The 15583-nt window shown below is 34.3% G+C and overlaps 1 protein-coding gene across 2 annotated transcripts in view; it reads right to left on the reverse strand.

Moving 5' to 3' along the window:
* Positions 1 to 15583, reverse strand: part of DMD (dystrophin) — a 2064872-nt gene that overhangs the window by 1349234 nt on the left and 700055 nt on the right. For both annotated transcript variants that reach the window (XM_082609524.1, XM_082609523.1), the window contains exon 19: positions 5726 to 5813. In XM_082609524.1, the coding sequence (XP_082465650.1) occupies positions 5726 to 5813 (88 nt within the window). The remainder of the gene's footprint in view (positions 1 to 5725; positions 5814 to 15583) is intronic.

Here is a 15583-nt window from a genome sequence, read left to right on the forward strand (position 1 = left end):
AAACGAAGAAAAATGTGTCTGTCAATTAACAACATTTATTGAGTGTGAACTCTGTGTAGACCATTATCTCAAGTGTCACGTGGAAAAACAGGAAACATAAATCAAACTGCCCAGAACTCAGGAAAAAGTAAGAGAAGAGGAAATGGGTACAACCATGGAAAGCTACTCATTCATGGTGGAGAGGATGAACCGCTACAAATAGTACCATTTCCATGCCCCAATGATGTACAGAGCAGCTACAAAATCTCTTCCCATTAAAATACACAATTAGAATAGTTACTGCCACTGAAAATCCTTCACAATGATGTGAAAAGATAATGAGAGGTTTGCCTCTGAGATGAGCCAAACTGACCCCAATCCCTGCCCTTACCCATCTGACAAAGTTCTGTTGAAATTTAAATAACATCATTCGTGTAAAGTACTTAATGAACTTTAAACCAAAATACTAAGTTACAGTTCCATACTTAATATTATAGATAAAAGGAGACCTTGTCTGTGTTATCAGTCTGTGCTATTTAATTACGATCCTTAGCAGACTTACTATTAGGTATCACCTTAAACACTATAACACTCATCGGATGATGGTTTTGAAATGTTCTTTTAGTCTGATATACTAATAATTACTACTATTATTTAAACATTTCCTTAATGTGATTGTCTTCAGGCTCTTAATTAACACACAGAAAACTACAATTAGAAATTCAAAGTGAAGCACAATTTAATGTAGAAAACATCACGAACCCTATTAGATAATTATAGTATCTCCTCTGGAAATTGTGGTGAAAGCATTTTATAGCTTAAGAAAGGGGAAATTGAGCTATGCTTATATGTTTTCAAATGAATGTTTGTTTGTTTGTTTGTGATAGGTAAGAAGTGGATTTATTTAGAGAGAAACACCCTCCACAGACAGAGCGTGGGCCATCTCAGAAGGTGAGAGTGGACTTAGGAGAAACATACTCCACAGACAGAGTGTGGGCCATCTCAGATGGTGAGAAATGCACCAGGGTATGGGGTTGTCAGTTTTTATAGGAGTGGGTAATTTCATAGGCTAATGAGTGGGAGGAGTATTCCAGCTATTTTAGGAAGGGGCGGGGATTTCCAGGAATTGGGCCACCACCCAATTTTTTGATCCTTATGGTTTTGGAACTGTCATGGCACCTGTGAGTGTGTTATTTAGCTTGCTGATGTGAGCATATACTGAGGCTCAAGGTCTAATGGAAAAAGTCAACTTGTCTGCCATCTTGGACCCATCAAATTAATGTTTTGATATAACACTTTCGGTAATTTCAATATTAATAAAGGAAAACAATTTATCAAAACCAGGGTTTTTTTGTTATATCTGACTGATAAGGAGACGATATATTTGAATCAAGAACATTATTTTACAAAAAGAATTTAAAATGAAGTCTAATTGTAAATAGATAAAAACAAGTAAGCACATTCTAGATTGTCCTAAAGTCCCATAATCTCACTCAAAAGATGAAAATCTTTTGCTCTAAAGTATGCAGATCAGTTAAAAAAGTAAAATAAAATCTTAGGAATCCGGATTAATTAATAATCAATACTACTGATATAGTAGCAAGATTCTTTACCGTATTTAGTTGCTAAAATTCTCTAAAATTTTAATTATTTTAGGTCATTTTGTGTTTAAGTATAAAAATAAATCTTAAAGAAGGTTATATTGTGTATTTTAAAAATCTAAATAAATAAAATTTTGGAAATTCTCCTTCTCAGTATAACACGGCTACCAGAAACATAAGTAGATCACTAGGTACCCTATCTAGTCTCCCATTTACTCTCATTAAAGTTCTAGGATGTGAATAATTTGTTGAGACTAAGGCTGTGAAACTTATCTTATATATTGACAATAAGCTTCATAAAGATTCTATCTGTGAAAAATTTCTCCAGTAAGAGGAGGACCTCTTCACCATCCAACACTTTATCACACTATTCCCCATACTTATCCAATCAATTGATTTTGATATAGGAGCAACAAATTAATATTAGTTAATAAAAACAGTTAAAGAGATAAATCAGTCAAAATTATACCAAAATTCCATGTCAAAGTTCCCAAAATACATTTTTTAGATAACACTCTCTATTAGTAGCACTGTAGCCTCCCAATTTAGTCTATTATGATCATGAAGATCCTTTACATTCTTCTAAAAGAACTGGAACACCTATAAGGAAAATGTTCATGTATAGCTTTAATGTATGCAAATAATGTATGCAATCTCTTTTTTGATTTAAAAAAGGTTCCAAACGAATTAATAAGAATCTCTTACTGAATATCCCTGCATATTATTCAAATATAAATCATTCTACTGCAAAATTCACAGCATAGCTGATACTAAAACTTACAGTATATTTAATATTAACTGTATTTTAATATTCTTCATATAACACTTTCCATTTGATAAAATGCAGCCAAAACAAAAATTATCTTCTAATAGATCATAACTTCTATGTAACTGTGCAAAACTCAATGTGCTACGAGAAACAGTGTTTTCAGGACATGCAATTGATTTTTAACACAACCTTGCAACATCGAATGAAAGCCATTTCTTCTACATTGGCAACATGGTTAATCTCTGCATTTTTAACCATTTTAAGACCCTACTCCACTCCCTGTTTCTCAGCACCTTTCTTAAATTCATTCAAGAAATGCCTTCAGGACTAACAGATTTTGTTTTTTGCCTTTCTTAAATGGTGCTAAAAATTTATGCTTTCAGTAGCTATTTAAAAATGGCCAAAAGTGATTTGAAAATATGTTTGATATACCATTTGTAGTCAAAACTGATGTAAAATATAAGCAGTGAGGAATTTTTTTGCATGTCTTAGAGTTTCATTCTGAAGGAAAAATTAAGAGTTCCAAAATCATTCTAGATACTTTAAAACATGCTCTAATCTTATGGCAAATTATTCTAAGTAGAAAATTCAGTTTCCTGTGTGTGTGTTTGTGTGTGTGTATACACATATATAAAACATAGTTCATGAAATGCTTTCTTTAAAATATAATAGCTATGTTTATGCTAATCTCCATACATACTTTTAAACTATGAATATACGTTAAAAGTTGTTATCATGGGGAAACATACATAGAATGTATATATATTTGTATTACTTGCATAACATTATAACATTGCACAAGAATGATCTGCCTTTATCTTAATTTTTAAGGATAAGATATGTGGTTAAATGAATAGACATTTACATGAGGTCATAAATGAAGTACCATGATTCAGCTGTCATTTTCCTTTCTATAAACAAAAGAACAATAACGTGTATGTTTTATATGGTTATGAGTTTTATTACAACTCCATAGCCACACTTGAGAAAGGAAATTCTGAACTTGTAAATTTAAGAGCTTTACTGAGATAACTGTTGGGAAATCTGGTTTAGAGAAACCTCAATTTGTCTTTCAACTTCAGGAACCACATCAGTAAACTCTAGCTTTTGGCTCTATGTTGGTGGAGCAATTGTAATATAGGGTTGGGGGGGGGGGGCTCTGAAATATACCTGGAGAGGTACTCCAGGCACATATTGTGCATCTGGCTTAACTCACAATTTGCTCAAACAATCACATAAAATAAATACTATGCAATTTCTTCTGTGAAAAACAAAACAAAAAGGAACAAAATATAAGTTTGAATCTTGGAGTCTACTTTTTAGTAATTATGTAAATTGTTTGATTAAATGGAGCAGAGCAGAAGTATCTATGCTCTAGTTATAGCCCAATTTTGAACCTAATCACATATCACTTAGACCAAATCTTTATTAGCATAACAAATGAGAAGCGTAAAATTTGATCAATATAGTCAACCAATGAGGAATGCCTCAAATTGCACCCCTACCCCTTACTGTGCTTTGCTTTCTACAGAAATTAGAATTTTCCTTCAGAAGTATTATTATCTTCTGACCAAAATTACCAATGTCATTATCTCAATTACTGCCTTAATTTTGCTTTGCTAAACAGAATTTAATCAGTCAATTTATATTTATTAGATACCTAGTATATGTCCTGATTTTTCTTCAGGCTTCCAAAATTTAAAGCTATACGGGCAATAATCTAGAAAATTATGTTATCACTAATCATATGATCATTTTAACCCGGTATGTAATTTCATCACAAAAAATCATTACCTTCATTTCTAAATTTTAACTTCTTTTGGAATAATTCAGTGTATGCTACTATCAGATAATGAGTTAAGGTATACTTGATATTTGATGATGAAATGAGACCATTTAAAAGTAGAGATTATTTAAAAGTATACATTTTACATCACTTTATAAAAATGAAAAAGTGATAATGCAGTTCCTAGGGGGAAATTATATAATAGTTTAAGGATAATTTTTTAGATCATATAATTTTATTTAACATGAATATGCTGTTGTCAAACTCATCAGTTAAACCACCCAGCAAACATGCATCTAAAAAACAACCTTGGGGCTTCCCTGGTGGCGCAGTGGTTGAGAGTCCGCCTGCTGATGCAGGGGATGTGGGTTCGTGCCCTGGTCCGGGAAGAGCCCACATGCCGCGGAGCGGCGGGGCCTGTGAGCCATGGCTGCTGAGCCTGCGCGTCCGGAGCCTGTGCTCCGCTACGGGAGAGGCCACAACAGTGAGAGGCCCGCATACCGCAAAAAATAAATAAATAAATAAAAATAAAATAAAAAACAACCTGCTTTTTGTATTTTGCATCTTCTATATATTCATTAACTTGTTAACCCAATCCTCAGTTGTCATATTCCCTTGTTTTTATTTTTAACCAAATACAGTCATGGGGCTCATTAGAAGAAGAAAATGAATTGATTTCCTAGGAAGATCATTGAATTTTTTAATGCCAACATGGCAATTAAGGCAAAAAATAATTCATACACAGAATTTATGCCCCAGAATGCAGGCAGGTACTGGAAAAAGCTGACATGCATAACAAAAACATTTGTTACATTTGCTTATGATATTCTTGTAAACATATCCTTTGAAAAATAAAATAAACCTTGTTTAGAAATAGCATTACCCCTGATTTTCATAAATTACTTACACCTACTTATACTTATAGAAATGAATATAATAGTATAACAATGACAATTGAAAAGAAGTTTGTTTACAATTGATGTCAATAACATTTTGTTCAGACAGCTTTTGAGGTACCAAGTGTTAGCGAAAATTAATTTTAATTCATTATTTAAAAATATGTTTTGCTAGCTTTGTACTTTTACCTCACTCAGAAGTAGGTGAAGAAAAAAAAAAAAAAGTTACCCTGAGGAGACATTTTCTTTTAAACATGTTAAAAAATGAAAAGCAACATAGAAAATAAATATATTATTAGCAAACAGGTATGGAAAAAATATATTGCAAAATTATTTTAAATCAGATTATAATCACTTTACATATATTATATGATTGCTTACATTTCCAATTATTTCTGCAAATCTTGTTTTCTTAAATCATTTGGACAAATGCTAGCAGGATTTGCACTAAAACTGATTTCTCGACAGCAGATTGATAGAATATTCTACCACAAGCCATTTTCTTCCATTGGACTCAAAGCTGAATTTCCTCTAATAATTTGCTTAGCATTAAGAAAGAATAATAAAAGCTCACAAACTCACTTTAAATTTTCATTCAGGAAGGGCTTGTCTGATATAATTCCACTGATAAACATGAACCTATGTGTTTCTCAAATCCCTAAGAAGATTATCTAAATCAACTCTGTGTAATTACCATTCAGCAGCTGTTCCACCAGGGCCTGAGCTGATCTGCTGGCATCTTGCAGTTTTCTGAACTTCTCGGCTTTTTCTCGCTCTATGGCCTGCAGCATGATAGCAAAGGTGAGTATTCAATAAAAGGATTGTGAAACTATACAGTAATTATAACTTCCACTTGCCCTTTCAAGCCTTAAGATATTTCACTCTGTCAGCTTATCATGTGAATCTAAAGAATTTTTCTCAAGTTCTTGGCACTAGAAGCATCAAAATGGCAATGAATCACAAGACATTTTCATACTGAATTGTTGTTTTTTTGTAATAAGATGTCTACTCTTAACTTTTTTTACATAATAATTTCTGAGGCATTATAAGTTAAGACTGCCCCCCAAAAAGAACCAACAAAGGCAAATCATAACAATGAAATGATAAAGTGTCAGATAATTAAAATGGAATTTATCTTTTAAAAATACAACACTGATAATGCTCCTAATAAGTATATAGTCTTTATTAAAAATCAAACAGAAAATCCAGTAAGTATATACAATAGGAAAAAAGTATACTAGCATAAATAATTTACCAAAAAAAACCCCCATATTTATCTAAGTACAAGACTGCAGGTTAATTTCTCTCTCTAGGATTGTCAAAGTACTCCCATTTCAAGGAAAATTAGATTAAGTTTCATAAAGCTTTCTAAATTGCTTTGTTCATTTCTCCTAACCAGAGTTAACTTTTGAACAACAAAAACACAATTACTTAACAAAATGTAGCATTTGATACTGCTGAGTTTAGCTAATAATGTCTCTACAGAGGCAACAATTTTAAGCCATGATGTAGTAGAACTATATTACTATAGTCATTAAAACCTGTGGCTATAACAATATATGTCCTGAACCTAACAACCTGCAGAAAAAGCAAGCTATGATGTATTTAACATATAGTGAGACAATATTTTTGCGATTTAATAGTGGCATCATACAAAGATTTCACTTGAGTTTGTGGCAGGAGGTTATTCTACATCAGACTGTTTTTTTTAAAACTTTTAGATCTATAGGCATTTAAACAAATATTCCAAAGTTTAATATTGGAGTACAGGTGGGAGGCATATAATTGATACATGCACACTCTGTGGAGCACTGTTCAGTAGAACTTTCTGCAAGGATGGACATATTCTGTATCTGCACTGTCCAATACATCCCACTAGCCACGCGTGGGTACTGAGTGCTCGAAACATGGCAAGTATGACTGGGGATATTAATTTTTAATTTAATTTAATCTAATTTAAGTTTTAAAAGCTACAATGTGTCAAGTGTCAATTGTAACTGCACAGTGCAGATCTAGTGTCTTCCCTCTGAAAGCAAATAGTTAAAGACAGATAAGATATGTAGACATAAATATAGATATATACAATATAGCAACATCAAAAACACTGTCAGAGAAGTAAGTAATCATTTTGACTGGACTATTCCCCGAGCACACCAAATGCTGGGAATGCTCATAAAATAATCCATATATTTTTAAATATTTAAAAAGATTCTCCAATTTAAAGAAGTAGTCACGAGTGAATACAGAGCTCTTTAAATTTATTTTAAAAAGAGTTGATGAACTAGAATTACTGGATTTAAGGTCAAAGAGTGCAAAATGCTAAAAGAGCCTATAGACAATAGAATACATCCAATCAGGAAAAACTGTAATATACAAGAAAACAAATTAAAATTTAGCACAATAAATGAAATAAAACACTATAAAAGGACAGCCTTTTTAAAAAAGTATTTATAGACTAGCTGGAATATATACATTTTAAATTATGCCATCAAGGGCAGCAAATGAGAACTCAGTTTCATCTCATCAGCAGCAAAACTCCAAAGGTAATAGAAACATTTTACTATCTTGGATTCTACTTGAAAATTTCTAAGTACACAGACTATGGTGCTTGGGGATTATATGCTCCCAGGATGCCGTATCAATTAGCAGGTGAAATTTCTGAAATATATAATTTCAGAATATCTTGAATATCTTGAAAGTCAGCTTCGCAAAGACATTACTGAATTGTTTACACAAGAGTGTACAGAACCATGGAAAGTTCTAGCTTGCTACTTGAACTGAAAAGTCCATGAAAATAAAGTAGCCACACACAATATACTGTTAAAGGTAAGAACCTAGATGAAGCTCCAAAATTCACATATTCTTAATTCTCAACTTTGGTCTTCTAAATTCTCTGTCCTTAGCATCTAACTGGCACACGTTTCCCAATACTTTAAATTTGTTCTCCATTAAAAGGTAAATGCTATTTGCAAAGGACTCTGAGCATTTAGAAGAGAAAAATAAGCACATTCTAAGTAAATATATAATATTCAAATATTTACAACTACCAAGAGCTACAGCGGGATGTGGGGCATCTCAAATTTTAACCACATCAGCTCAAAAAAAAAAGAAAATAAGAAAAATACTTGTACTACAACAAAACAACAACAAGAACAATGAGAACAAACTGGTGTTCTTTGAGTTAAACAGTTTTAGAATTATCCTTTTCTAACAGAGTGGCTTCTATTTTATCTACATTGAGTTTTGTTTTGTTTGTTTGTTTTTTTACATGAAATTATATGAAGAGTAGAATCAGAACACCATCTTGTCTTTATAAATGATGAAAAGAAATGATTAATGGCCTCCTTAATGTCATGATCATAATCTCTTTATTCTAAGCATCTAATGGAATAATCAATTAGTATTACTAACAGAGAGACAAACATAGTTGAATATCTCAGGGGTAATATTTGAGTTTAAATACCTTGTTTGGTTAGCCACATTATTTCAATTATTCTAATTTATATAACAACAATAACCACCATCATCACCACAACAAAACAGTAATCTCTGGAGTAGGTACTATTATTCTCCCAATTTGACAGAGGAGGAAAGCGAGGCACAGAGAGGTTTGTGAAAGATTTGAAAACACTGACATAACCATGATAAAAATGGAATGCCTTACACTGTGTACCAAATTACTGTGTATTACATGATTTCATATGTATTTCATAATAATTCTGTGAGATAGAATCAGCATTATTTTATCCTATTTTACACAAGAGAAAATTGAGCGCAAATAAGATTAAGTCATATATCCAAGATCATAGAAGTAGAGGCAATTTCCTGGTGGTCCAGTGGTTAAGATACTGCACTTCCATTGCAGGAGGCATGCGTTCAATCCCTGGTCCTGGTCGGGGAACTAAGATCCCACAAGCCACATGGCATGGCCAAAAAAAGAATCATAGAAGTAGAAAGTTTTAGACCAATATTAGAAACCTGATGATCTAGTTACAAGTTAAGCTCTCTTTCAAACATACTCTGCTGCTTCTAGGGGTATTTCAATGAAGATGAATCAAACAGATTTGAACATATCTTATTCCAACTCACAGTAAAAGTAACCTGATAGTTTGGATGTAGTCAGGGATGGTATACAAAATATTTACCCATTAATGCAGCATGAGCACCAAGGTATCAGAAGGAACGCCTGGTCACTTGGTATGGACATGACAGTCTATAGGCTCATTGGCAACTGTGTACAGCTCAATTACTGTACCCCATTGCCGATGTATACTACTTGCAAACTGAGTAACTGCTGCATAAATAGAGATACAGGTCTGAGAAAGAAGCAGTTAGTAGCCTCCACATATTTGTCAATGTTTAGATGATACCTGGGTTCTGATAAGCAACAACATTTTAAAGAGGAATACTGGAAAATTAAGAGAAAAACTGACATAAATGTGCCTTGAGGAGTATGAACAAGATAGTGAAGAGCCCAGAAAATTTCATTTCAGACACACCTACAGATAGTTGATTACAAATGAGAAAATTTAGGGTAGCAAGGAGACAGGAAAGAAGGTAATGAAAAGTTTTGGAGTCACTCTGTTCTCAGGTGGTTCGAATTCTGTCCCCACTGCTTACCTGCTGTTTGACACTCAGAAAGTATCAATGGCTGATTCTCAGTCCTCAGCTTATTTATCACCATAATTTGATTCAGAGGATCCCTCTTCTTGGGAATATTGATTTGGCTTCCTAGACTACAAACACATACTTTCTCTGACCTCAAAGACTGCCTTTACCCATGCTGGTTCCTCCTCATCTCCCCGACCTCTAAATATAGTGTGTCCTAGGCCTCAATCTATATTTCCATTTGTTCAGGCCAACAACTTCGAATCCTTCTTGACTCTTTATCTCAAACCCCACAGACAATCCATCAGAAAATCCTATGGGTTCTTACCTCAAAGACATCCAGAAAGCAATGTTATAACTGTGCTCACTACTACCACACTAGTCAAAAGACCCCCATCATCTCTCGTGAGTCTAGATGTTTCAAAATAGCCTACTAAATGGTATCCCTGTTCCTGTCTTTGCTCCCTAATGACACATTCTCAACACAACTGACAGAGAAAGCCAGCTCAACTCTCCAAAAGCTTCCCTTCTCACTCTGAGTAAAAGCTCAAAGCCTAACCATGGCTTCACCTGACCTTAATCTCCTTAGCCTCTCTGACCTCTTCTGCTACTAAACACCTTGATATTTCAGCCCCAGACACACTCTTTGTTTTTCTCTGACACTCTAGGCACACTCCTACCTCCTCGGGCTATGCATTTATTCTTCTCTCTGCCTTAAATGGTAAACTTCTCATTAGATCTTTACTTAAATGGCACTTTCTCAGTGAGACCTTGTACTGCCACTCTATCTACACACACACACGCACGCGCACACACACACACACACACACACACACACCTTAGCTCTCATTCCCCCTTCATTTTCATCTTTGGCATTTATCACTAACATTCTATATGTTTTACATATTAATCTGCTTAATTTCCATCTTGCCCACAGGAATATAAACTGTATAAGGTCACGTATCCTTTTGCATTTCCTTCTTCATGCTATCTGCAGTGCCTAGAATAGTGCCTGGTACATAGTAGATGCATAATAAAGTGAGGTCTATCGTAGCATCATGCCTCCATATACAATATTACAGTCTCTCCCACTCCACCCACAGTTCAAAAGCTCTGTGAAGGTGTACGTGTGTAACAATCCTGGTAGTTATACATACAGTGGTCACCAAAACAGCCCATGAGTTTAGGTGCTACAAGCTGAGGAAAGTAAAGTTGGATTCAATGAAAGTCTCCTGGAAACTCAAGATGAGACTGAGAGTTGGGAACAACTCACTCTCCAACAGGATTGTTACGTAGTCCTGATAACAGGAATAAACAATGACCCAAATAGAAAATGAGTAGTACCATGTAAAGTTCATTAAGTCAAAACTTAATAGAATCCTGCCTTGGCTGAGGAAGAGAAAACAAAGGGGGAAAAAAACCCAACATGGTACTTGTAACATTTATTACAGAATAAAGAAAAAATATCATATTGAAAAAAATTAGAGGGAGTATAAACTCTGAACAGCGGACTACCAAACAAAAGTTCAGGAAACAGCTCTGGCATCTTCACTGAGATATCATGGACTTCATAAAAAGCAACATAAAATCATAAGGCTAGAAAATGTTGAATTTAACAAAAATGGAATGAAATACCAAGGCAACAGAGACACTGATCTCATAAGGAAGAAACTAAAGCCGCATTATCACGATCCAAATTAATACTGGAGATTGTAAAATGTAGACTTGATACTGAACAAAAGAGAAGGGAATGTTTCTTGACTATGGTACTAATCAGCATTCTTTGGACTCAGTAGCAAATAAACAAGTATTCCCATTTTTCAAGTAGAGAGTTATAGTATTTTCAAGTACCCTAATTAAGTTGTTCCTGTATTTCCAGACTGTGCAAAATCTTTGGCTATGCTGACACGTGGGGATGTTTTGTTATCCACTAGGGAATAAGTGGAACAACACTTTACTGGTCTCAGAAACTTGGGAATTACTTTTTTCTCAGGTGTTTTTCAAATGTTTCAACATCTTCAGTCTTTCCTCCTCTTCCATGGTTCCAACCCTATTTATTGATATATATATATGTATATATATATATACACATATATATACATATATATGTATATATACATGTATATATATATGTGTGTGTGTATATATATATATATATATATATATATATATATATATATATATATATATATAAGCTTCCCCCTTGTTTTCAAGGCCACGAATATCATCTGAATGTTCTTCAACAATGACGCCCATTTTCTTCCATGCATTTCATCTTCAATGTTAGTCCAAATATCTATAGCCAGATTTTAGCCCTCACTACTTTACAGAAACTTATTTCATGAAAAGCTCCAAATATTTTTCCTGCCAGGTACAATGCTTCTTAAAGCATTAAGTACTGATAACTAAAACAACCTCTTTCAAATCACCTTGTTCATGAAAACATATCTGCCCTTGACATTAAGATCTTTCTATAATCTTTCTTCCTCTAGAAACTCATCCAGCTTTTCTGTATGTGTGCCTATTTCCTTATGTATCTCTGTTTATCATATATGTATGTGTATGAATACATATGTATAATATGGATATAATATTTTTAATTGTAAAAGTATATATTTTATAACAGAACACAGTTTTGAAATTATTTTTTCTCAACAGAGAAAAATACTTTACTCAGTATGTATTCCGTATATGATCATATGTTTAGAAGCTACTACTCAGATTCTAAAGTATCTAGTACACATAACTTCGAGTAAAGGCATGAGTGAACCATTGCATGAGCAATGCATTGTACATTTTCAAATATATAATGGGCTCATGAAAATTCTGAGAGATCATCAGGAAGTTATGAATTGTAAAGTGTATAACTTCAAGTGCAATATAAAAGGCAATTCAAATCACTATGCTGGGCACATGAAATTAATATAATATTGTATGTAAATTATAATTCAAAAAATAAGATAATTGATCAAAAAAGGCAATTTAGTTGTATTATTAAAAAAAAGAAACATAATTAACATAAGTTTTAAGCAAAGTATACAGGAAAGAGAAGTTTACTAGTTCTTTAATAAGCTGATTAAAAACACTCATGACCTCTTGTCCTCCTTCTTTACCGGCATCTCTTAAAGGCCTCTTCTTTTCATGACATCTTTTCTAATTAATATGAAAGTAAGTTCCACATCCCCCAGAGTCCTATGCTGACTATAGAAGCAATTAATTTTCTATTCACTTAAGATTCTATAATGAAGTTTTACCCTTTGACAGAAAAAGTAATTTATTCACTCAAATGTTTATTCAGAAGTTGTTATATCCTACATATTGGTAGCAGAGCCTGACTTAAAACATGCCTGCAGAACTGAAAAAAAAATCACTTATTCACATAATCAAACGTTAAGTGGATTAAATACCAGGTGCTATGTTACACACTGCATACCAAAACCAAACTAAGCCAAACCAAAAGTGAACGAACAAACAAAACCCAAACAGATTAAGTTCCAGTCCCTAGTTTCTAGAAACCAACAATATAATCAATGTAACAATGGCAAGAAATCAGTTTGGATAAGTAGAAAGGAATTAGGTCATGGTAGTCTGCATAAGGGCAACATGAAGACAGTGACTTTGCCAATGCCTTTCAGTCAAAGGGCACCAGGAACCTGCCTGTAGATGAACAAAGTTAAGTTGATTTACTAGTTGCAACAAGAGACATGGCATGTAACAGGGAACTATGGGGGTATGTCTCTAAGAGGATGTTACAAATAGTTTACAGGGTTTGGGCTGTGTAAGGTGATGTGGGTGGTCAAGGAAGCAAGGCTTTGCCTTTAATTAGATGCTGTAAGGAAGTGGAGGTGATTCTATGATTGGATATCTTAAATCTTCTTATCTAGATGGCAGAAAGAATGTAGAGAGGCTAAAGCCATGATTAGTAAAGGTGCATAATCTGTCATATTAGTGAAGAGGAGGGATACTTGGTCATTTTGGGTGGTTTGGACAATGTCAGTGTTTTTTACTGTATTGAGACATAATTACACAATGGTCACGTTTTTGTCATGATCCATCATGATTGTGGAGTGGCCTTGTCTGAGGTGAGCATTCTGAGTTGTTTGTCATATTCAACATGAGAACATTACAGACTAGCTGCAAGCATTAGTACAGCATCTAGCACCTCCAAGGCCTAACTGTAGTGCCAAGCCAGCTCCTGAGTCTCAGTGGCTGTTCTTTTCTTTCTCAAATGAATGTAAACAGAGGCATAACAGGATACTGCTTATGTTTTAGTAAGTTCACTCTGGCAGAAGTGATGTGAAAACTTCTAAAGTAATACAACATTAGCGGCAGTGAAGACCAGCTAGGGACTGTCATCTTAAACCAAAGTTAGCCATGATATTAGCTTTAGTCAGGGTTGTGGTGATGGGAATAGAGAGAATTGGACAGTTTCAAGAGCTGTTAAGGGAATGAGATTAAATGACTTGTCAAAGGGTAGACTTGTGAATGGTAGAAAAAAAATCTAGATGACCCAGTTAGCTTTTAGGTTTCTGGATGAGGTTGTTGGAAGAAGAAAAGTAAAAAGAAAGAATAAAGGAGGGCTGGAGAGAGACTGAAGTTTAAGTTTGCAGGCAAACATTCAATTAAATTTGTCTATTAGGCAATTAGATATATTGGACTGGGCTTTAAGGGAGAGACAGGAGCTAAAGATACACGTTTGGGAGTCATTAGAAAATAGATGCTATTTGAATGGGAAGTAATGAGGATAATCTAGAGAGGAAAACAAGGGGAGAACTGTACAGAATTTCAATATTAAAGGAAAAACAAGATGGAACAAAAGGGCAAAAACGTTAAAAAGGTAAACAATAGAGAGTGGTATTCCATAATCCAAAGGAGGAAATAATTTCATGAAGGACTAAGAGGTTAATAGGGTCTAGTCCTGCAGAGAGGTTGAGAAAATAAGGCACAAAAATATTCACATATGTATTTATAGGATAGGATGGAAAGATGGAAAAACAGCCTGTTTAAAGGCTGATGATAAAGACCCAGAAAATACGGAGACACTGAAGAAATGGATGTGTGGCTGAATGGAAGCAGGTTCCTGAGGACAAAGAGAATGAAGATATTGAATACACACCCCCCGAGATGAGCCCTCATGAGCCAAAACACAGTCTCTTCCACCAAGGCAGAGGGAAATAAAGAGACCGTGAGCACAAATACACATAATTTAAGAGAGATTATTTTAACTAAAATAAGAGGGAAAGTCACCTACTGTAAATGGTGGGGAAAAGTTTAAGAGACCCATAAAAACTTGAAATAATAGTTAAGAAAAGTTGAGAAAATTTACTAGGGAAGTATGGAAAGCTTAGGAAGAATTACTGATGAGTCTGTTTAAGTGCGGTTTTTCCAAAATGGAGTAATGTCTGGCAGCGAAACATCTACAGTATTGTTAATGCAAGTGGGTAGGTGAATTGAGGAGATGAGGGAAATGGAAGCCTTTGGAGACATCAAGATAGCCCACATGGGCTGAGATTTTTAAGGATAAAGGCATAACTTGGGTGGAGGAGATTGTGAATCTGATGCCAAAGTCTTCAAAGAGAAAATAATAGAATAAATTGGTGAATGACAGATGGCCACTTGGCATGAAACACAAGGGAAGAGGTAGTTTTACATTAAGGGTGGTACCTTTGGAAGTGACCCTGAGAAGTGAGCAAACTAGCAATTCTAAAGGAGTGGAGGAGTGAGTCATTAATCTTCGTGGTGATCTTAAGGGTAAAAGTATTGGGTTGGCCAAAAAGTTTGTTTGGACTTTTTCCCCATCTTACAGAAAAAGCCGAACGAACTTTTTTGGCCAACCCAATAAATTCCATATATGAACAAAACAGGTATACAGGAGAGAAAGTCTGTTTTGGAAGAAGGGTTTCCGAGTGCACAGTGAATGAGCATGAGGAAGCACAAAGAAGAG

The sequence above is a fragment of the Mesoplodon mirus genome, assembly GCF_964341445.2.
Source record: "Mesoplodon mirus genome assembly, chromosome: X".
NCBI classification, from domain to species: domain Eukaryota; kingdom Metazoa; phylum Chordata; class Mammalia; order Artiodactyla; family Ziphiidae; genus Mesoplodon; species Mesoplodon mirus.